Genomic DNA, 24,958 nt, shown 5'->3' with positions numbered 1-24,958 from the left:
GTATGTTTATGGCATATTTTCACTTTAATTCATCTCATCCTGCCAACATGCTAAATAACATTACTGGCTTTTCTTTTGTTTCAAACGGTACAAGTGTACTAACTAAATTGGATAAATGTCCATGGATGAAAGCCTTGCCTACCTTAAGATTGTCAGGTAACTCAGTACGACCTGCATAGCCAGGGTTCATGGTAATGAAGACAGCACAAGATGGTATCAGTGGAATCTCTATACCTTCGAACATGAAACGTTCAACCTGTAAAGATAATTTGGGCAATGAGGCAAACTTCAGAGATAAGACTCTGACATATTTACTTTACAATAAAATTTAATAATGGAAATATTAGTATACTGTATAGTAATTTTTCTGTCATTTTATTATAACATAATTATGAAGTAATATTGTGATGATAGACTAGGAAAGGGTAGTTAGGACCCAAGTGCTGGAGTATCAGAGATTAGAATTGAGACACGAGACTGAAATAAAGATAGGGTTCTAAACTAGATGCTGGCCGAGAATCCAAAGTTGAGCTGATGATTAAGCACCAAACCTCAGTTCAGGTGCTCTTTAAATATTACAATCCTTTAAATATTAACATGGCCGCCAATTAGCTGGACGGGTCTGAATCTTTAAAGGAGACATGCCTGCTATCTATATTTGGAGGAGTTAGAGTGTTTAAACCCGAGGCTGGCATGGTCGGGTGATGTACAGTTACAATGATGACAGTCTTCCTCTTGGAATGACCATGAAGATTTTCATCCATGGTTTGTCTGAAACAGTTAGAGGGTGAAGGAGCCCTTGAGGTTGGGTGCAGGGTTTCTTGTTCCAGGCACTCACTTTGCATGCCTGCCTGTAGTGTCGGACCTCTCTCACCATTCCAGGCCACCAGTATCTTCTCCTGATGAACTGGCTATCCCTGGGTGAGCTGTCATTCTTGATACACATCCCCATTGAAGTACCTGAGATCTGACAGAACTTGGGATGAACATACGACCCAGAGGACCATTCTTAGGAATCTCCCCTTGCACCTGGGCCTTGCAAACAAGTGCATCGATTCCCCAACAAACTGGCACTACCACCTTAGCTTGGGGTAAAATGCTGGCAGGCTGCTCCTCTTTTTCTGGTTAATTTAACTGACAGTACAAGGTATCCAGTTTCTGATTCTTTGACTCCAGTCGATAGGCAAGGATGAAATAGAAGCAGCTAAAGAAAAGATACCACCTGGCCTACCTGGAATTCAGTCTTTTGACCCTCTGAATACAAGCCCGGTTTTAAATACAATAAAAGAGTTCTTGGCCCTCCAAAGCCAGTGATGCAATCCCTCCAAAGCCAACTTGACCGCGAGTGACTCTCTATTTCTGCAGTGATAGTTTACCTCTGTTGGGGATAGCCGCCTGGAGAAGAATACATACAGGTGCAGTGTGTTGTCCAAAGGTGTCTATTGGGACAACACTGCACCTACTCTGACGTCCAAGGCATCCACCTCCACAATGAAGGAAGGTCTGGGTTAGGTGAAACCAAAGTGGGAGCTGTCGTAAACTGCTGCTTAGCTCTGCAAAAGCAGCCTCCCCTTTGGTAGTCCAAACAAAAGGGGCCCATGGATCTGTTAGTTAGTGTTGTCAGTGGGGCCACCACTGAGCTGAAGTTCCTGATATGAAAAGATGGGAAATCCCATGAATCGTTGACTTTTTCCATATTGGATGGCTGTGGTCAATCTCTGACTGCCTGGATCTTAGTACAGACCATCTTGAGATTGCCATTAGAGATGATAAAACTGAAAAATGAAATGGTAGTTACATGAAATTCGGATTTCTCTAGCCTGACATAAAGACCAAAGAAGATATCTTTGATGTGAGCTATGTGCTCCTTCGTAGACTTTGAGAAGATTAAGATATCATCCAAGTAGACCAAGGCATACTTATGGAGAGCATCCTCAGAGCACATAGATTATAAAGGCCTGGAAAACTACTGGTGCATTCACGAGGCTGAAAGTCATGTCCAGGTACTCATGGTGCCCTGTTGGTATGTTGAATGCAGCCTTTCACTTGTCGCCCTTCTTTACGCTGACCAGATTGCACGTACTCTGCAAGTTTAGCTTCAGGAATATTCTTGCCCCTTGGAGAATCTCAAAGGCAGAGTTCATGAGTGGAAGGGGGTATAATTTTTGGCTGTTAAGCGATTTAGCCCTCTATGATCAAAGCATGCCTGCAGGCTCCCATGCTTTTTATGTACTCCTCCATACTGCTTCTCTCTGGGCATGAGAGTGCATATAATCAACCCAGTGGAGGACAAGTACCAGGCTGTAGATCTAAAGCACAGTTGTAGGGTCATTGTACTGGAAGAGTTGAAGCCTTTCCCTGGTTGAAGACCTCTTCAGACCTCCTTGTAGTTGGAAGGGATTTTGACTGGTATGGGTGTTACAACGACACCCAAACCTCCCTCTGAGGATGACTCCTGAAGCTCCTTAGGTAGTGTGGTAAACTATGTATACCTGTCTGGACACGCCCCTCTGCTGACTGCTCCTGTGGCTCCTCCCACAGACCCCTGTATAAAGGCGATTGGAGGCACTGCTCCTCCCTCAGTCTCCAGAATGTCGTGGGTTCTTCTGTTGCTAATAAAAGCCTATTGTTCGCCTCCCGTCTCCGAGAGTTATTGATGGTGCATCAATTTTATTAGCAACAGTTTTAAAATATGGAGAGCATTTTACGACCAGACCGATTGGACATTGACCCTCAATCTCCAGAAGCTAACATCGCCTTTGAACTCTGGCTTGCATGCTTCGAATCGTACCTGGAAGAGCTGCGTGTGACCGACCCTGCTACAATGCGCAGAGTTCTCCTCTCCAGAGTCAATCCAAGGGTCTACTCCATGATCAGGTACCTGCCGACCTACCAGGGGGCACTTGACGCCCTCAAAAGACAGTACCTGCAGCCGGTGAACACCGTCTACGCAAGACATCGCTTAGCGACATGGCGGCAACGGGCCGGAGAGTTGAGCGCTGAGTTCTTCCAGGCCCTACAGACACTCATGTGGGCCTGCGACTGCAAGGGACTGATGGTAGAATAGCATGCAGAGCTGCTAGTAAGAGACGCCTTCATTACAGGGATCAGGTCAGTGTACATGTGCCAGCGGCTGCTGGAATACGCCAATCTTACCTTACATTCAGTGATCGAGCTGGCCGACACTCTGGAGGCCGCTCTGCACGATGCTGATGCTGTCCAGGCTTGCGATCTCCCGCCAGCCCCGTTGACGCCGCAGACCCTGCGACCCACCGGCGAATCGACCGCAGCTGCTGCCACTTGTGAGTCCTTGACTTCCCCGCATCCTGCCAGCGAGTCGGCCACGGCTACTGCCTGTCGCAAGTCTGCGCAGTGTTACTTCTGTGGACTCGAAAAGCACCCCCGAAAACGCTGCTCGGCCCGGAAAGCTATCTGCTCCAGCTGCGGGAAGAAGGGCCACTTCGCCAAGGCCTGTAAGTCTAAACCGCGAGCGGGATCGAGCAGCGCCACGTGCGAGGCATGGGGGTCGCCACCTTGGTCGCCACCATCTTGCCTGCCTGCCTTATGTGAGGCATGGGGGCGGCCATCTTGGTTGCCGCCATCTTGCCTGCCCACCGCGTGCAAGGCGTGGGGGCGGCCATCTTGGTCAGCGCCACCTCGCCCTGCCTCCGACCCACGGGTGCTTACCGGGCACGAAAACAGCGATGCAACTCTGGCCTCCGTGACCCGCGACCAAAGCGCTCCACACCAGCTCGCAAGGTCAATGATGGACATCCTGGTGGAGGGGCACAGGACTAGCTGCCTGTTTGACACGGGCAGCACTGAGAGTTTTATTCACCCAGACACAGTGCAATGCTGCGGACTCGTGATACAGCTGGTAATCCAGAAAGTCACCATGGCTTCTGGATCGCATTCCACAGACATCCGGGTGTCTGGGTGCAGGGCACATCCGGTGCAGGGCACAGAATATCGGGACTTTGTGTTACTGGTCATGCCTCAACTGTGTGCGCCTGTGCTATTGGGGCTCGACTTCCAGAGCCACCTGAAAAGTGTGACAATGGCATATGACGGGCCCCTCCCACCACTCACTGTCAGAAATCCTTAGTTTTGTGGGACTTGGTCATATACCCCGCTACTGACCACACACACACACCGACCCGCACATCCCACCCAGCACCATGCCGACAGCTGCGCTACTGACACCACTTGCAGCCTCTCCACCCTCAAGATCCCTCCCCCTCCGCTGTTCGCCAACCTGACCCCCGACTGTAAACCGGTGGCAACTAAAGGCAGGAGGTACAGTGTGGAAGACAGGGCCTTCATTCAGTCAGAGGTGCAGCGGCTGCTCAGGGAGGGGATCATTGAGCCAAGCACAAGTCCTTGGAGGGCCCAGGTGGTCGTTGTTCAGACCGGGCAGAAAAATAGGATGGTCATGGACTATAGCCAGACCATCAATAGGTTCACACAGCTTGACGTGTACCCCCTACCCTGCATCACGGATATGGTCAACCAGATAGCTCAGTACAAGGTGTAGTCGACAATAGATCTGAAATCCGCTTACCACCAGCTCCCCATCCGCCTGGAGGACCGCCCCTACACCGCCTTCGAGGCGGGCGGCAGGCTCTCTCACTTCCTGCGCGTCCCATTCGGTGTCACGAATGGTGTCTCTGTCTTCCAGAGGGAAATGGACCGGATGGTGGACCAGTGCCAACTGAAGGCCACGTTCCCATATCTGGATAACATCACCATCTGCGGTCACGACAGGCGGGATCATAACACCAACCTCCAACGATTTTTCCAAGCAGCCAAAGCTCTGAACCTTACCTATTACAGGGACAAGTGTGTGTTCGGAACCACACGACTTGCTATCCTTGGGTATGTCGTGGAGAAAGGGGTCATTGGCCCTGACCCCGACCGTATGCCCTGTTCCCTGTTCCCTGTTCCCTGTTGGAACTCCCTCTCTCCACCACCCTCAGAGCCCTCAGACGGTGCCTGGGCTTCTTTTCCTATTACGCCCAATGGGTCCCTCACTACGCAGACAAGGCCCGCCTCCTGGTCAAGTCCACCGCATTTCCCCTCTCAGCCGAGGTCCGCGCAGCCTTCAGCCGCATTAAAGGGGACATTGCCAAAGCAACGATGCATGCGGTGGACGAGACCATTCCCTTCCAAGTACAGAGTGACGCCTCCGACTTTGCGCTGGCTGCTACCCTCAATCAGGCAGGAAGGCCGGTAGCATTCTTCTCTCATACCCTTCAAGGCCCTGAAATTCGGCACTCTGCAGTGGAGAAAGAAGCCCAGGCCATAGTGGAGGCTATTAGGCACTGGAGGCACTATCTTGCCGGCAGAAGGTTCACCTTGCTGACCGACCAGCGCTCAGTTGCGTTCATGTTTAGCAACCAACAGCGGGGCAAAATCAAAAATGATAAAAATTTTGCAGTGGAGAATAGAACTCTCCACCTACAACTATGATATCCTGTACCGGCCTGGAAGGCTCAACGAGCCCCCTGATGCCCTATCACGGGGAGCGTGTGCCAGCGCGCAGCTTGACCGGCTATACGCCCTCCATGCAGATCTTTGCCACCCGGGGGTCACCCGACTTTACCATTTCGTGAAAGCCTGGAACCTGCCTTACTCCCTTGAGGCCATCAGGACGATGACCAGGGACTGCCACGTCTGCGCTGAGTGCAAACCGCACTTCTACCGTCCTGAAAAGGCACAACTTATCAAGGCCACCCGCCCCTTTGAGCGACTGAGTGTCGACTTTAAGGACCCCCTTCCCTCCACCGACCGCAATGTCTACTTTCTCAACATAATCGACGAGTACTTGTGGTTCCCCTTTGCCATCCCCTGCCCCGATACCACTGCCACGTCCATCATAAAAGCCCTGCGCCAGCTCTTCACTCTGTTCGGATATCCCTGCCATATCCACAGTGATAGAGGGTCCTCCTTTATGAGTGACGAGCTGCGCCAGTACCTGCTGGCTAGGGGTATTGCTACTAGTAGGACCACGAGCTATAATCCCCAGGGAAATGGACAGGTGGAGAGGGAGAATGCCACTGTGTGGAAGGCCACACTCTTAGCCCTTAGGTCAAAGGGATTGCCGATCTCTCGCTGGCAGGAGGTCCTCCCCGAGGCACTCCACTCCATCCGCTCCCTGTTATGCATGTCCACCAGTGCCACCCCTCATGAGCGACTCTTTTCTTTTCCCAGGAAGTCTGCCATTGGGACCACCCTACCGGCTTGGCTGACGTCCCCAGGGCCAGTGCTGCTCCGGAAACATGCGAGGAGCAATAAATACTCCCCGATGGTCGAGAAGGTTCACCTACTTCATGTGACCCCCCCCAGTATGCCTGCGTGGTCTTACCTGATGGGCGGGACGACACGGTCTCCATCCGCGACCTGGCGCCCGCTGGAGTACCAGACCCCTACCCCGAACACCCCACGGTGACTATGAACCCCGTACCCACCGAGGTATATACCCACAAGACACCGCGCACACCAAGCCCTACACAGACTCCTCACGACACTCCCATACCGGGCACCTCACACATGCATGAGGGATTACTGACGCCTAACGGGTTGGCACCTCAAGTCAGGCCGGAGCCAGCACAACCACCGTCAGCGGTGCAATCACCACCGGTGCTACGTAGATCGCAGCGACAGACTTGACCGCCTGATAGACAACCTGTAAATATGCTTGTAAGAACCTTCGCCCCATGGGGACTCTCTTTTAAAACAAAGGGGGGGTGAATGTGGTAAACTATGTGTATACCTGTCTGGACACGCCCCTCTGCTGACTGCTCCTGTGGCTCCTCCCACAGACCCCTGTATAAAGGCGACTGGAGGCACTGCTCCTCCCTCAGTCTCCAGAATGTCGTGGGTTCTTCTGTTGCTAATAAAAGCCTATCGTTCGCCTCCTGTCTCTGAGAGTTATTGATGGTGCATCAGGTAGCGAGGGTGATTTGGCTGATCAGAGTTCACTAGAGTCTTTAGTGGAAACAGATACACAATCAGAGTCCAATTCTTCATCCATACCCTCAGGCAATGGCCTCAAGACACTACAAATGGTCTTTGTAGGCTTGGGACGAGGCTCCAAGGGTCAATAATTAGGAGCCTTTCCTTTAGACAGAACCTGGTGACTGGATCCCTTAGATTTGGCTCCTGGAGCTCCTGACCTCTTTGGCTTGCTCCTGAACCAGAAACCCTCTTTCTAGTTCCAGCGCACCCCCAACTAGACAGGTTCGGGACACACACGGTTCTGTTGGCTGAAGCCACCTTGTCTGTCCTTAGCAGCAGGATTGGGTCTCCTGAAGGCTCCAGGAAACGCTGAACAAAAGTCTGACTCCTCGTTGGCTACTGGTTTCAGGAGAGTCTGAGGGTTGGAACACCAAGCTGAAAACATACCCTCTTGCAATGACTAAACCATGAAATGATCCTCCCTTCCTTCCAGTTCACAGAGGGGTTTTGCAGGGACAGGCAAGGGTGCCCAAGGATCAGGGGTACGTGAGGACATCTATCCATACTGTCCTTGCCTTAACAATCACATACTTACAGATACTGGTTTCAACATTTCAACGTTAAACCCGACCTGATTGGCTGGATCTGAATAGCCTATTCTTGATTGGTTATTTTGAATTGGTCTTATTCTGATTAGTCGATTTTTTAGCCAAACCCTCTTTAGGAATGTGTGGTCCCAGGCTGAAGCTATCTCTACACTCTTAGAACCAACATTTAGGTCCCCACTTGGCAATGGATTCAAAACCCCAACTAAGTATTTGCAAGTGGGTGTGTTGTTGTTACTTTGCAACTCACAATTGGCTTAATAGTATTCCGGGTTTGTGTATTTTTGGCAAACCATAAATATGAGGTGTTTGCACCTCACTTTGATCTTGACCACATCCTCCATTCTTGCTTTTTTTTTAAAAAAAAAACAAGCTTTATGCATTTAGTCTCAATTTTTGGCACTGGACTCCTAGTACCAAGTGGAGTCATCTTTCAACATCAGATATTAAAGCTGCCAGCTTCTGCTGTTACCCCACTGTGTCTAGCACTACTGCTGCTCTACTCTTGTCTGCCTGCAAAACTATGATGTTGCTATTGGTCCTCAGCTCTTTTAAGGCCATTTGTTCCATTAGCATGATGTTAGAGACAGGAGGTTTAGATCTCAATAGCTTACCGAATTTCAAATCTAAAATCGTTCTCCACTGGAAGGAAGTACGCGATGCATTCCATGCTTGTTAATACTTCAGCTATCAGTTGTTTTGCAGGTGTTATTGCAAAATTGAATCCCCAGAGATGGAGCATGTGGGGACCTAAATGTTGGTTCTAAGAGTGTAGAGATAGCTCCAGTCTGGGACCATGTATTCCTAAAGAGTGTTTGGCCTATAAAAAATAGACCAACCAGAACAAGGCCAATTCAAACTAACCAATCAGGAATAGGCAATTCAGACCTAAGCCCTGCCTATGTCCTGCTCGCTCGAGAGGTGTCTCTAGGGGGACTAGACATTTGACTAACTTGTGCCTGAGGAAGATGGTTGGGTTTATTGTTGAAACATTGCAATCAATATCTGTAAGTATGTGTCAATCACAAACAAGAGAAAATCCACAGATGTTGGAAATCCAAGCTACATACATACACACAACATGCTAGAGGAACTCAGCAGACCAGGCAGCATCTGTAGTCAACAGGTCCTGTCCAGGTCTCGGTTCCAACATCAACTATACTCTTTTCTACAGATGCTGCCTGTTCTACTGAGTTCCTCCAGCATTTTGTGTTTGTTGTCTTTAAGTATGTGTCTGTTACGACCAAAGGATAGTATGGATAGATTTGATTACCAGTCTCAAAACCTTCATAGTCAGGTATGTGAGGAGAATTGATGATATAGAAACAAATATCCTCCACATGTTCCTCTATCCACATCCGCAACACTTATGTCTGCTGCAGGATCTGCCCAGAACCAAGAGGACGACCATCAAGAGCTCTGGCAGGCATGGGCTGGCTCAACTCCTGCAGATGTATGTTGAGCTGACAGGTGGTCCCCAAGTCAGCAAAATAAGAAATTACTGGCTGCCCCAAAGGCCTCAAAGGCATTCGCCTCTAGTTGGTTCATACCCTAGAAGATCTCCACCTTCAGCATAACCCCAGAATCAGTAGGGATGGGAGAAGTGGCTGCTACCATCACAGTCCTCCTGACACTGGACAGTCTTAGCAGTGTCGGCTGCAGCTTCAGACATTTGGCCCACTGGTGACCTGCTTCCCCTCAGTAATAGCAGCAACCTCGACTCCAATGCTGGGACTTCCAGTTGGCGCAGAGTCTTGTGTAGCTGATTTGCATGGCTTGACAGGATCCTGAGCAGGAGATGGGCTATTCATTGTCAAAGGTTGGCAACTGGAATTGTGATGCATCAAGGCTGGGTTTAGGCTAGCCCTCTTCGACTTCTTGAGGTAGTCCCAGCCTCGCTCCACCAGATTACTGAGATGAATGGATTGGTTGATCAGAACTTACAAGTCCTCTATCTGCTCTCCTAAGACAAGGGTAACTTTTAGTTCACCTTAGCACCATGGCGGTACAGTGGCCTTAGCCTCTGTGTTTCCAGCCACTCTCCTTGGTCAAAGTCCAAAATTCCGTGGTGTAGTTGGCTGCTGACCTACTACCCTGATGCACCTTTACCAGGCTCTGTTTGCTCCAGTAGGATGATTTTGGTCCATGAATTCCTCTGAATCCAAGCAAATCTTTGACCTCTGCTCCCTATGTGCAGTGGCCCAGGCCAGGGCTCTCCTAGTCAGGAGAGAGATCATGATGGCCACCTTTTTGAGCTCCATAGTGAACCAGGATGGTTGGAATTCAAACACCAATCAGTGAGGAAGCTGCGGCAACAGCTTGGGTCACCATTGAATCTCTCTGGGGTCGGAAGATTGAATAACTCTGTAGAGCAACCGACATCCTTGCCTGAGTGGCTCCGACTTCCTCCTTGTGACAGTTGGCATCTGGAGATCGTTTATCTCCAATCTCTGTCTAGAAATTTTTCACTATGGCTAGCCACAGCTAATGGGAGGCTCTGATATCCCACTAGGTCCATGTTAGGCCCAGTTGTACTATGACAAGAGTCCTAGGCGAGGATGGTTAGGACCCAAGTGCTGGACTAGAACTGAGACACTACACAGAGATAGAAACAAGGTTAGGGTTCTAAACTAGACGAGAATCCAGAGTTGAGCTGACGATTGAGCACCAAACCTCTGTTCAGGTGCTCTTTAAATATTAAAATCCTGGCACCAAAACATGGCCACCAATTAGTGGATGGGCCTGAAATTTTAAAGGAGACACGCTACCTATCCATATTAGGGGGAGTTCGAGTGTCCAAACCCCAGAGGCTGGTGCAGTTGGGTGCATACTATATGAACTGCATACTGTGTGTGTGTGTGTGTGGCATCCGTCGGTCTCGAGAAACCATGGATCTGCGCCTGGAGTTTCCAGGGCGCAGGCCTGGGCAGGGTTGTATGGGAGACCGGCAGTTGCCCAAGCTGCAGGCCTTCCCCTCTCCATGCCACCGATGTTGTCCAAGGGAAGGGCACTAGGACCCAAGCAGCTTGGCACCGGTGTCGTCGCAGACCAATGTGTTGTTAAGTGCCTTGCTCAAGGACACAAACATGTTGCCTCAGCTGAGGCTTGAACCAGTGACCTTCAGTTTACTAGTCTGATGCCTTGCCACTAGGCCACGCGCCAACACTGCATACTAAATTTTATATATATATATATATAAAAAATGATTTTAGTACTGTGTACATTTGCCCACTGTGATTCAATGAACCTCTGATTGTAATTTGCTTGAGAGGTGTAGATGACCTGGAGTCTTTACTGACAACATTAAATCTGAAATCTAAAATGTCATATAAAATAAATGGCAAAAATCATCAGGGACCCAAACTCACCCGTTGTTGCTGTGCTTTCTGAATGGTTGTTATCTGTTGTGCCACTACAGACAAAACTTCAATATCAATTCGATTAAACTCATCAAAACAAGCCCAGGCTCCAGAACTGAAAAACAACAGGGAAAAAAAACTATTAGCCAGAGCATACTAATTTGTAAGAAATATAATTAATTGTCTATCCAAACTTTAAAGATAAAGTTTCAGAGATGTACAGTCTGGATTTCTCATACTACTGCATGCAAAATCCAAGCTGAAATTAGGGGTATATCTTTATTCTAAGTACAAGAGGTGGGTGCATAACCAAATCTCATAACTGTATTAGAGGCAAATGAAACAATGCAACAGAGAGAGAAGCCAAACAGCTTATCTTTCCTGTGATGACTCTTTGAAAGATCAATGAATTACTTCTATTCCTTTTCTTTTCCCAGATAGGCTGTGTAAATCTATTTCCCTCAAATATTTATCCGATTCCTCTTTTAAATTTGATTCTGCCACCCTTTTAGCTAATGTGGTCTGGAGTACTATGCTCGCAAAAATACAAATGCTTGTATTTCTTGTTATCTCTTATTCTTCCGAACACTTTATATCAGTGTTTTCTGATTATTGTTCTTTAATTGTACGAATGAATAGGAAATGATACTGCTGATAATTGCACAGTATGTAAAAAAATAGATATTGACTACTTGAACATGCAGGTTGCAGTTCAGTCACGGGAAAGGAGAGGTAATAAAGAAGTTAAAGGATAAAAACAAAACTTGAAAATCAGTCTGCAAATAATGCTATTTAGGAGCTGTGGACAATCACATGAGTTCACATGAAAAAGCTGCATGGTGGAAAACACACAGACCAAAAATGAAAGCTTAAAGAAATGCCAATGCAGGAAGAGGACTAATGGGGATGAAACAAAAATCTGGATACCCAATTAATGGAAGGTGACACATTGAGGACATGCTAGATACTAAACACATCTGTGTGGAACCACTGGATTTGGCATGTCACAGAGATATGAAATTCACACTACCATACAGATCTGAGAAAAGTGTGAAATAAACCCACAGTGACCAGACTCAGTGTAGGAATGCAACATCATGTCACTTTTAAGTTACTGATGCACCATCAATAACTCTCGGAGACGGGAGGCAAAAGACAGGCTTTTATTAGCTGCAAACGTGACCACGACATCTTGGAGACTGAGGGAGGAGTAGTGCCTCCAATCGCCTTTATACAGGGGTCTGTGGGAGGAGCCACAGGAGCAGTCAGCAGAGAGGCATGTCCAGACAGGTATACACATAGTTTACCACATTCACCCCCCCTTTGTTTTAAAAGAGAGTCCCCACGGGCGAAGTTTCTCACAAGTATATTTATAGGTTAAGTCTATCAGGTGGTTGAGTCTGTCGCTGCGATCTACGTAGCACCGGTGGTGATTGCACCAGTGCTGGTGGTGATTGCGCCAGTGACGGTGGTTGTGCTGACTCCAGCCTGACTTGAGGTGCCAACCCGTTAGGCGTCAGTAATCCCACATGCGTGTGCCTGGCGCCCGGTATGGGAGTGTCCTGAGGAGTCTGCATAAGGCTTGGTGTGCGCGTGGGCCTCGGCTGAGAGCAGAGTGTGTGCAGGGTCTCGTGGGTATATATATACACACACACACACATTGGTGGGTACGGGGTTCATAGTCACCGTGGAGTGTTCGGGGTAGGGGTCTGGTGCTCCTGCGGGCGCCAGGTCGCGGACAGAGACCGTGTCCTCCCGCCCATCAGGTAAGACCACATAGGCATACTGGGGGTTCGCATGGAGTAGGTGAACCTTCTCGACCATCGGGGAGTATTTATTGCTCCTTGCATGTTTCTGGAGCAGCACTGGCCCTGGGGACATCAGCCAAGCCAGTAGGGTGGTCCCAGTAGCAGACTTCCTGGGAAAAGAAAAGAGTCGCTCATGAGGGGTGGCATTGGTGGACGTGCATTACAGGGAGCGGATGGAGTGGAGTGCCTCGGGGAGGACCTCCTGCCAGCGAGAGACCGGCAACCCCTTTGACCTAAGGGCTAAGAGTGTGGCCTTCCACACAGTGGCATTCTCCCTCTCCACCTGTCCATTCCCCAGGGGATTATAGCTCGTGGTCCTACTAGTAGCAATACCCCTAGCCAGCAGGTACTGGCACAGCTCATCACTCATAAACAAGGACCCTCTATCACTGTGGATATAGCAGGGATATCCGAACAGAGTGAAGAGCTGGCGCAGGGCTTTTATGACGGACGTGGAAGTGGTATCGGGGCAGGGGATGGCAAAGGGGAACCGCGAGTACTCGTCGATGACGTTGAGAAAGTAGACATTGTGGTCGGTGGAGGGAAGGGGGCCCTTAAAGTTGACACTCAGTCGCTCAAAGGTGGTGGGTGGCCTTGATAAGTTGTGCCTTTTCAGGATGGTAGAAATGCGGTTTGCACTCAACGCAGACTTGACAGTCCCTGGTCATCGTCCTGATTTCCTCAAGGGAGTAAGACAGGTTCCGGGCTTTCATGAAATGGTAGAGTCGGGTGACCCTCGGGTGGCAAAGATCTGCATGGAGGGCGTATAGCCGGTCAAGCTGCGCGCTGGCACACGCTCCCCGGGATAGGGCATCAGGGGGCTCGTTGAGCCTTCCAGGCCGGTGCAGGATGTCATAGTTGTAGGCGGAGAGTTCTATTCTTCACCTCAAAATTTTATCATTTTTGGTTTTGCCCCACTGTTGGTTGCTGAACATGAACGCAACTGAGCACTGGTCGGTCAGCAAGGTGAACCTTCTGCCGGCAAGATAGTGCCTCCAGTGCCTAATAGCTTCCACTATGGCCTGGGCTTCTTTCTCCACCGCGGAGTGCCAAATTTCAGAGCCTTGAAGGGTACGAGAGAAGAATGCTACCGGCCTTCCTGCCTGATTGAGGGTAGCAGCCAGCGCCAAGTTGGAGGCGTCACTCTCTACTTGGAAGGGAATTGTCTCATCCACCGCTTGCATCGTTGCTTTGGCAATGTCCCCTTTAATGTGGCTGAAGGCCGCGCAGGCCTTGACTGAGTGTGGAAATGCGGTGGACTTGACCAGGGGGCGGGCCTTGTCTTTGTAGTGGGGGACCCATTGGGCGTAATAGGAAAAGAAGCCCAGGCACCGTTTGAGGGCTCTGAGGGTGGTGGGGAGAGGGAGTTCCAACAGGGAACAGGGAACAGGGAACAGGGCATACGGTCGGGGTCAGGGCCAATGACTCCGTTCTCCACGACATACCCAAGGATAGCAATTCGTGTGGTTCCGAACACACACTTGTCCCTGTTATAGGTGAGGTTAAGGGCTTTGGCCGCTTGGAAAAATCATTGGAGGTTGGTGTCATGATCCCGCCTGTCGTGACCGCAGAAGATGATGTTATCCAGATATGGGAACGTGGCCTTCAGTTGGCACAGGTCCACCATCCGGTCCATTTCCCTCTGGAAGACAGAGACACCATTCGTGACACCGAAGGGGACGTGCAGGAGGTGATAGAGCCTGCCGCCTGCCTCAAAGGCGGTGTAGGGGTGGTCCTCCAGGCGGATGGGGAGCTGATGGTAAGCGGATTTCAGGTCTATGGTCGAGTACACCTTGTACTGGGCTATCTGATTGACCATATCTGTGATGCGGGGTGGGGGTACGCGTCAAGCCGTGTGAACCTATTGATGGTCTGGCTATAGTCCACGACCATCCTATTTTTCTGCCCGGTCTGAACAATGACCACCTGGGCCCTCCAAGGACTTGTGCTTGGCTCAATGATCCCCTCCCTGAGCAGCCGCTGCACCTCCGACTTAATGAAGGCCCTGTCTCCCACACTGTACCTCCTGCTTTTAGTTGCCACCGGTTTACAGTCGGGGGTCAGGTTGGCGAACAGCGGAGGGGGAGGGATCTTGAGGGTGGAGAGGCTGCAAGTGGTGTCAGTAGCACGGCCGTTGGCATGGTGTTGGGTGGGATGTGCGGGTCGGTGTGTGTGTGTGGTCAGTAGCGGGGTATATGATGAAGTCCCACAAAACTGAGGATTTCTGACAGTGATTGGTGGAAGGGGCCCGTCATACTCCACTGTCACACTTTTCAGGTGGCTCTGGAAGTCAAGCCCCAATAGCACAGGAGCACACAGTTGAGGCATGACCAGTAGCACAAAGTTCCTATATTCTGTGCCCTGCACCACCAATGTTGTTACACAACCCCCCCGGATGTCTGTGGAATGCGATCCAGAAGCCATGGTGGCCCTCGGCTTACCGGCTGTGTCACGAGTCCGCAGCGTTGCACAGTGGCCGGGTGAATAAAACTCTCAGTGCTGCCTGTGTCAAACAGGCAGATAGTCCTGTACCCCTCCACCAGGATGTCCATCATTGACCTTGTGAGCTGGTGTGGAGTGCTTTGGTCGAGGGTTACGGAGGCCAGAGTTGAATCGCCGACTTGGTGCCTGGTAAGCATCCGTGGGTTGGAGGCGAGGTGAGATGGCGCCGACAAAGATGGCCGCCCCCATGCCTCGCAGGAGGCTGGCAGGCAAGATGGCCACCCCCATGCCTCGCAGGAGGCGGGCAGGCAAGATGGCGGCAACCAAGGTGGCCACCACCATGCCTCGCACGAGGCGGGCAGGCAAGATGGCAACCCCCATGCCTCGCACGCAGCACTGCTCGACCCCGCTCGTGGTTTAGACTCAGGCCTTGGTGAAGTAGCTCTTCTTTCCGCAGCTGGAGCAGGTAGCTTTTCAGGCCGGGCAGCGATTTCGGGGGTGCTTTTCGAGTCCGCAGAAGTAACACTGCGCGAATTTGCGACTGGCAGGAGCCGTGGTTGATTGCGGGGAGTTCACAGACTTGCAAGCGGCAGTGGCTGTGATCGATTTGCCGGAGGGTTGCGGGGAGTTCACGGACTTGCAAGTGGCAGCAACTGTGGTCGATTCGCTGGTGGGTGGCGGGGTCTGCAACGTCCATGGGACCGGCGGGAGATCGCGTGGCTGGACAGCATCAGCGTTGTGCAGAGCAGCCTCCAGCGTATCGGCCAGCTCGATCGCCGAATGTTAGGTAAGATCGGCGTTTTCCAGCAGCCGCTGGTGCACGTACACTGACCTGATCCCCGTAACGAAGGCATCTCGTACCAGGGGCTCTGAATGCTGTTCCACCGTCAGTCCCCTGCAGTTGCAGGCCCGCACGAGTGTCTGTAGGGCCCGGACAAACTCAGCGCTCGACTCTCTGGTCCACTGCCGCCGTGTCACTAAGCGATGTCTTGCGTAGACGGTGTTCACCGGCCGCAGGTACTGTCTTTTGAGGACGTCCAGTGCTCGTTGGTATGTCGGCAGGTCTCTCATAAGGGAGTAGACCCGCGGACAGACAGTGGAGAGCAGAACTTTGTGCATGACAGCAGGCTCAGTCACGGGAATCTCTTCCAGGTACGATTGGAAGCATGCAAGCCAGAGTTCAAAGGCAATAGCTGCTTCGGGAGCTTGAGAATCAATGTCCAACCGGTCCGATCATAAAACACTCTCCATGGTTTAAAATTGCAGCTAATAAAATTGATGCACCATCAATAACTCTCGGAGATGGGAGGCAAAAGATAGGCTTTCATTAGCTGCAAACATGACCACGACATCTTGGAGACTGAGGGAGGAACAGTGCCTCCAATCGCCTTTATACAAGGGTCTGTGGGAGGAGCTACAGGAGCAGTCAGCAGAGGGGTGTGTCCAGACAGGTATACATAGTTTACCACAGTTACACCAGAAACACCATTTACTTCATTGTCACTTGCAGGTTACAATGTTCAAGAATGAAGTAAGATCACTGTCCAAGCTACTGAATAACTGAAAATGCAGGATAAATTTGTGAAGGATGGGACATATTCCAGACGCCAAGGAGAAGAAAGACAATAACTGACTGATGCATAAGTGAAAAGTAGCCACTCTACAACAAGCATGCAAAATTATCCCGACTGTTTGAGATAAGCAATGCTCAAAATAAACATACAGAATATATTTTTAAAGAAAAGGGGATATAAACCATTTTACAAGAATGAGTAGAGATTTATATTGTTATATGCACAATTATGGTATTCATGCCTGTACTGTCTCACTCACTGTGCAATATATTCAGTGTATTGGCAACACAGCCTGTAGGCTGAAAATAAAAAATTGCAGGCCACAGTTTTCTGATGGAGTAGTTAAGTACCACAGCAGAAACAATAAGACATAATATCAATATTGGAAATAGTTACTCCCTGATTACTTGATCTTAACCATGATCATCTCTTAAAATCATTTTATCCACCCAGCCAAATGATAAATCAGGTTATACCTATACAATCTGGAGTTTAGAAGCATAAAAGATGAAATATGCATATTTTGGTAGGGATTGTTGCTGTTTCCTCTGGCTGGGTGTCTGGAGCCAGCAGTCAATGTCAAAATAAGGGATCAGCCATTCACGACAGAGATGACTAAAAAATATTGACACTATCCATGAGGACAGTAGAGACTCAGTGAACGGATATATTCATTGCAAAGGGTCATAAGATTAGAGAGTTAGGAAAAGTGACAGAGCCTTTGAAGCATGATGGAGCAGACATAATGGTGTGAACCCTTCTATTTAATGTACTCATGTTCTTATAAGAGACCTGGGGAGTGTATTCCAGAGCTCAGAGCCAAGGCAGCTGAAAATGTGGCTGATGATGGGTGAATGAATAGTAAAGGGGATATGGAAGAATTAAGAATAGGGGACTTCCAGACTGGATATAGCTACTGAGATAAGGAAAGGAAGATTTTTAAAAAGTTAGTATGTAAAATTTAATACCGTCGCATTTCAAAATCTCAACTAAGTGTGGGCAAGCAAGTTTAGGTGTGAAGGTTGCACATAGCTTGATTTAAGTTAGGATCTGTAAAAGCTTGCAAGAAAATCCAGAATCATATTTAATATTACCAGCATGTTGTGAAGTTTGTTAACTTAGTGACAGCAGTACAATGCAATATATAATATAGAAAAAATAAGTCAATTACAGTAAGTATATACATGTATATTAAATAGTTAAATATTGTGTAAAAACAGAAATAATATTTTATAAAGAGGTAGTATTCATGGGTTCAATGTCCATTTAGGAATTGGATGGTAGAGGGGAAGAAGCTGTTCCTGAATCGCTAAGCATGTGTCTTCAGTCTTCTGTACCTCCTTCCTGATTGTAACATGTCCTGGGTGATGGGTGTCCTCAGTAATGGACACCGCCTTCCTGAGGCACTGCTCCTTGAAGATGTATTGGATACTACAGAGGCTAGTACCCAAGATGGAGCTGACTAGATTTACAACCCTCTGCAGCTTCTTTCGATCTTCTGCAGTAGCTCCCCCCCTCCACCGGATTGTGATAGAGCCTGTCAGAATGCTCTCGATGGTACATCTGTAGAAGTTTTCAAGTGTCTTAGGTGACAAACCAAATCTCCTCAAATTCCTAATGAAATACAGCTGCTGACTTGCCTTCTTTATAGCTTCATCAATATTTGGGACCAAGTTAGATCCTCAGAGATCTTGACACCCAGGAACTTGAAACAGTTCACTCTCTCCACTTCTAATCCCTGTATGAGGATTGGTTCATGTTCTCTCATCTTACTCTTCCAGAAGTCCACAATCAGCTTGTTGGTCTTACTGACGTTAACTGCAAGGTTGTTGCTGCGACACCATCAACCTGCCGGTACATCTCACTCCTGTACGCCTTCTTGTCTCCATCTCAGATTCTACCAACAATGATTGTATCATCAGCAAATTTATAGATGGCATTTGAGCTATATCTAGCCACATAGTCATGGCTATCAAGAAAGTAAAGCAGTGGACTAAGCTCACATCCCTGAGGTGCACCAGTGTTGATTGTCAGTAAGGAGGAGATATTATTGCCAATCCGCTCAGATTGTGGTCTTCCATTTGGGAAGTCAAGGATCAAATTGCAAAGGGAGGTACAGAGGCCCAGTTCTGTAGCTTATTGATCAGAACTGTGGGAATGATGGTGTCAATGAACGGCATCCGATATGGTGTTTGTATTGTCCAGATGAACTAGGGCCATGTGAAGAGCCATTGAGATTGCATCTGCCATAGACCTATTGTGGCGATAGATAAATTGCAGTGGGTCCAGGTCCTTGGTGAGGAAGGAGTTGATTTTAGTCTTGACCAACCTCTCAAAGCATTTCTTCACTATGGATGCGAGTGCTACTGGATCTTAGTCATAAAGGCAGCTCATACTACTCTTCTTGGGCAAAGGTATGTCTGTTGCCCCTTTGAAGCAGGTGAGAACTTTTGACTATAGCAGTGAGAGGTTGACAATATCCTTGAATACTCCCATCAGATGGTTGGCACAAGTTCTCAGAGCCTTACCAGGTACTCCATCAGGACCTGCCGCCTTGTGAGGGTTCTCCCTCCTGAAAGACAGCCTGACATCAATCTTCGAGACAGAGATCACAGGGTCATCGGGTGCAGCAGGGATCTTCACAGCTGTAGTTGTATTCTCCCTTAGAAAATTGGCATAGAAGGTGTTGAGCTTGTCTGGTAGCAAAGCATTGCTGCCATTCATGCTATTGGGTTTTGTTTTATAGGAAGTAATGTCCCACAAACCCTGCCAGAGTTGACATGCATCCGATGTCACCTCCAACCTCGCTCAGAATTGTTTCTTCGCTCTTGAAAGAGCACCCCACAAGTCACACCTGGTTTTCTTGTACAGGCCTGGGTCACCAGACTTCAATACTTGAGATCTAGCCCTGAGCAGATGACGAACCTCCTGAAGGGCTAGAAAATGAACCTCAAGGTAGTACATGGTGAGATTTACATACTTTAATCTGTATGGCAGGGCTTAAAATGAGTTGAAAAGTGTTGAAATTATCAAGTTCAGAGATAAACATGTTATGACTAAAAGTTCTAGCAACAGATGTTAGGGAAAGGAATGAAGATAGTAACTAGGAATTTGTGGCAGTGATTTAAAGTATTGGTCTTTCTAGTACTTGGTTGGAGGAAATTTCTTTCAATGTTACAGGTTGAGAACTTTAACATGTACACAAATTCTTGCAAAATATTCATGAAACAGTTGAATTATTGAAATGCAAAGAATATCAAGTAAATTTGGACAATTTAATACTCTTGCAAGAGATGAACAAATGCATTTAGAGCAGAATAATCAAAGAAATATATGGACTATCAATTGTGTGTGATCATTGTTAAATGCTTTGTAGTAATCACAGATGCTTTGCAAGGAACATTCTTCTTTCATGAACAAATATGACAGCCAGCTTCCACCCATTGAGATCTTACTTAAACTGTTGAACACCAAGAATACTGCTATTAAGCCAGAAAACATCATAAGATTTCTAATATCCTTCTGAATAACCAGATTTAATATCTCATGTCTAGTAATGCCACTGGACATTGTCAGCTCAAGCCCTGAATGATGCTTAGAGTTAAGGGGCTGCTACCCACATCAATTTCAGTACTATATATATCCTTTCTTAACTGTTTGGAATGTTTGATTTGAAAATTTTGGGGCAGTCAAAGGTTATAAAGACAAGTCAGGAACAGAGAGATGACCCTAAGATCATATCAGAAATTGATCGTGGCCCAGGCTTCAGCTATAACCACCACATATCCTTTTGAGGTGGATACAAGTATCAAATAGATTTATTATACTGACTTTAAAAATTCAATGAAAATTCATATGAAAAGGTTAATAATCATACCCATCCCACCTCAAACTCTGCTAATGAATTTCTTTGTTGAATATACACATTTTATATTATAAAGTGAATAAAATTAACCACATCCACAATAGAGTGTAGGAATACCAATGTCCTGTGCCAGAGCATATTTTATTCCTTACCTGGCCAAACCTTTAAAAAATTTGCCCATTGCTAAGAAGTCAAGTTGGTCAGAGCAGTTGAAAACCACAGTCTGTATTGCAAGGGCTTTACCCAGATCTTTTGTAGTTTCTGTTTTCCCTGTGCCAGCTGGTCCAGCTGGTGCTCCGCCAAACTTAAGGTGAAGAGCACCAGTTAATGTGAGGTAGCATCTAGGATCAAGTAAAACAGTTATTAGAATACGTACACAACGCTGGAAGAACTCAGCAGGTCAGGCATGAATTCCATTAGAACAATACAATGGAAACATTTGTCATGAAATTGGAATATAACTATAGAAAGAAAATCAAAAAATATAGTCCAAATGCAGACAAATGATAATGCATTTTGGTAAAAGGAACAATAGTGCGGACTATTATCTAAATGGGGAGAAGGTTCAAACATCAGAGGAGCAGAGGGACTGAGGAGTACTCGTGCAAGACTCCCAGAAGGTTAATTTACAAGTTGAGTCTGTGGTAAAGAAGGCAAAGACAATGTTGGCATTTACTTCAAGGGGAATAGAATATAAAAACAAGGAGATAATGCTGAGCCTTTAGAAGACACTAGTCAGGCTGCACTTGGAGTATTGTCAACAATTTTGGGCCCCATATCTCAGAAAGGATGTGTTGTCGATGATTCCAGGAAAGAAGGGGTTAACATATGAGGAGCATTTGGCAGCTCTGGGCCTGTACTCACTGGAATTTAGAAGAATGCACGGGGATCTCATTGAAACCTACAAAATGTTGAAAGGACTAGATAGGGTGAATGTTGAGAGATGTTTCCTGTGGTGGGGGATCCAGAACTTGAGAGCACAGCCTCAAAATTGCAGGATCACCTTTTAGAACAGAGGTAAGAAGAATTTTTTTTTTAGCCAGAGAGTAGTGAGTCTGTGGAATGCTATACCACAGACTGTGATGGAGGCCAAGTCTGTGGGTATATTTAAGGTGGAATTGATTGTTTCCTGTTCAGTCAGGGCATCAAAGGATATGGTGAGAAGGCAGGTGTATGGGGCTTAGTGGGATGTGGGATCAGCCATGATGGAATGGCACAGCAGACTCAATGGGCTGAATGGATAAATTCTGCTCCTATGTCATAAGGTCTTAAATAGGGCTAACTAAGGTAGGCACATTACTCAGCATGAATGAGTTGGGATATTACCACACATTCAATGAAAATCTCTTTTGCATATTATTGTTATCCATGCTCTAGGAATACTCATTGCCCTATGTCCGTAGCTGAGAGGTGGAAACTGGTAAGGCTGGCCAACAGGGCTCTGGTGAAGCTGTATAGACCAATCCCCTGTACTGTGGATGCAATAGATTGCAGAAGCGTGGATGAACTCCAACTATACCATCAACTTAAGAGGATTATGAAAAATGGGAAGCAAAGGGCCCAAGTGTTCCAGTCAAGATATTGACTGTCTACAGCACTCCATTGGTCAACATCTTTTAGATAGATCATGAAACTGCATATTTAATTTCTTATATGTCTTTTACATTTGTTTTTTGTCTTGAATGTGATTTTGGAAATGTTGCAGCCTGGAATTTGCAGTCTGGAGATTGTTTGGGTGTTTCAGTGCTCTGCAGTGAAGACAGAGGTAGAGCATGGGAACCTCATGGTGAGAAGACTGCAGGACAGGGTGTGAGCCACTGTTCGACTTCATTTTGCTGATTCAAGCTTCTATTGTTCACCAATTAAAGCGATGAGGGAGATTGAAACACTGAGGCAAATGCGGAAGGTGAGCATCGGCTGCTTGCCTTTTGATCACTGGTAGGATCGCTCTGCTGCTGGAGAGGGGAGACTCATATTTTATTCCTGGTGAGATTGCTGTGATGCTGGAGAGAGGAAGGTCTGCCGCTGTGTCCAGAGAATATTACCCAGGTTTTTTGCATTTTGGATATAGACTTGAACTATATACTTTTTTTCAGTCTTACAGTTTCTTGTATGCTGTTTTTCGCCCGATCTTTCTCTTTTTTTATGTGCAGGGGAGGGGGATTTGGGGGTCAATGTGCCTGTTCCATATCTGTCCTTTTTTTGTGCGGGGAGGAGGGATTTTGGGGTTGATGATCTGCTGCCGTTCTTTTATTTCTTGGTTTCATGGCTATCTGGAGAAGAAGAATTTCAGAGTTGCATTCTTTGATCATAAGTGAAACGTTGTCAAGTCAAGTCAAGTCACTTTTATTGTCATTTTGACCATAACTGCTGGTACAGTACACAGTAAAAATGAGACAACGTTTTTCAGGACCATGGTGTTACATGACACAGTACAAAAACTAGACTAAACTACATAAAAAAAAGCACAGAGAAAGCTACACTAGACTAGACTTGAAGTAAATAAGTAAGAGGTGGACATTGCTGGTTTGTTTATTCTTATTTGACCTTGAGAAGGTGGTTGTGACCTTGTGACCTGCTTTCTTGAACCACTTTAAAATTTTAAGCCACTGTTGATAATATCACTGGATGGAGTGGAAGTGTCATACACTTGCTACCCTTGTCTTTCCAGGTGGTAGAGGGATTTGGCAGGTGCTATCAAGAGGCTCAATGAGTTGTTGCAGAGCATGTTTAATCCTATATACACTGTAGGCTGTGTACACCAGTGTTAATATGGTGCTTGTTTAAATTGGGTGTCATCACCTTGGTTGCTAGATCAGAAGAGCTTCTTTTATGATATTGGCGCTGCATTCATTCAGACAACTGAAGAGTACTCATTGAATTCCTGCCTTGTGCCTTTTAGCTGGTAGAATAGCTTTGAAGAACTAAGAGATGCAACACTCACCTTTGACCTACATTTATATCTACAGAATTTATGTGGTTGGTCCAACTAAATTTTTGGTCAATGGTGCTTTATAAAATATTGGTAATGAGGACCTGGCCACAATTAATGCCAACATTTGAATTAGAAATAGCAATAGGCCATAGTCCATAATAGCTACCCCTTTTTAACATAATCTTCACTGAACAACATCAAATTTGTATTTTATCTGTCTGGGGTATTCTTTTATCCCCCTGCTTATCAAGAATATTTCTGCTTTAGAATATTCAAAGATTCTGCTCTGCTTCTGCTGGCTTTAAGTACGAGATTTCCGAAGACTCACAACCCTGCATGAGAAAGAATATTGATTTTTCTCTGTTTTAAATGGGCAACTTCTCATAGTTTTTTAAGCAGTGACCCTTACTTCTCAATTCTGGAAGGAACCTTGGAGAGGAACAGGCAGAAATATTGCCGTTGGGAAGGGAAGGGGGAAGTAACTCACAGCCTAGAGTAAGGCTAGTCTGTCAGATCATTCCACATAAGACAATACAACTTCTGTTGAAAGCATTAATAATCTTCCTTAAATAAGGAGAGCAATACTGCACATAGCATTCTAGTTGTGTTTCACTAATGCCTTATTTAACTGAAACATAATCTTCATACTTCTGTATTCAATTGCTCTAGTAATAAACGATAAAAGGTCACTGTCGTTTTCAGCATTTCATGTTGTACTTACATACTAAGTTTTCACAAATCATACTCTTGGACACCAGATCCCCCTGCATCTCAGAGCTCTATAATCTCTGACCATTTAGATGAAATGCTTCCATTCTACTTTTTCCTGATGAAATAGATAATTCCACACTTTTGTATATTACACTCCATTTGCCAGATCTTTATCTACTTGATTAACTCATCTATATTCCTTTCAGACTGCTAAATTCCTTTCGCAGCTGCCTTTCTGTCACTAACAAATTTAATAACCATACTGTCAGTTGTTTAATCCTCATAAAAAGTACAAGCCCCTGAAATAATATCTGTGGCACATCATTCGTTTCATATTGCCAACCAGTAAAAGACCTAGTTATACTTACCACTGTCCAACTAATCTACTACTCTTGCTGAGAAGTTATCTCTTGTATCAAAAGCATGTTTCTCCAAAGTAATACTTGATGCAGCATCTGGACAACTGGTTCTCCTTGTATCTAACTTCTTCAAAGACCTCTCATAAATCGGTAAACGTAATTTTCCTTTCACAAAACAATGCTGACTTTCCCTAATTACCTTGATTATTTCCTAGGGTAACATTTTCCCATGACAGATGTTAAGTTCACTTTAGTTTCCTACTTTCTCTCTCACTCACCCTTTGAATAAAGGAGTCACATTTGTTATTTTTCAGAGGGAAGCTTTTCTGAATTAGGTGATTTT

The 24,958-nt window shown here is 46.8% G+C and overlaps 1 protein-coding gene across 1 annotated transcript in view; it reads right to left on the bottom strand.

The window, feature by feature from the left end:
- The window catches only part of dnah1 (dynein, axonemal, heavy chain 1), a 367,482-nt gene that overhangs the window by 180,148 nt on the left and 162,376 nt on the right, over nucleotides 1-24,958 (bottom strand). The window contains exons 29-31 of the mRNA XM_073072534.1: nucleotides 20,763-20,951; nucleotides 10,931-11,036; nucleotides 143-256 (exon numbers count right to left, since the gene is read on the bottom strand). Coding sequence (XP_072928635.1) covers nucleotides 143-256; nucleotides 10,931-11,036; nucleotides 20,763-20,951 — 409 coding nt within the window. The remainder of the gene's footprint in view (nucleotides 1-142; nucleotides 257-10,930; nucleotides 11,037-20,762; nucleotides 20,952-24,958) is intronic.

Source organism: Hemitrygon akajei, chromosome 19 (genome assembly GCF_048418815.1).
Source record: "Hemitrygon akajei chromosome 19, sHemAka1.3, whole genome shotgun sequence".
NCBI classification, from domain to species: domain Eukaryota; kingdom Metazoa; phylum Chordata; class Chondrichthyes; order Myliobatiformes; family Dasyatidae; genus Hemitrygon; species Hemitrygon akajei.
Note: the sequence above shows the minus strand (reverse complement) of the source record. Positions and strands in the feature narration are given on the sequence as shown.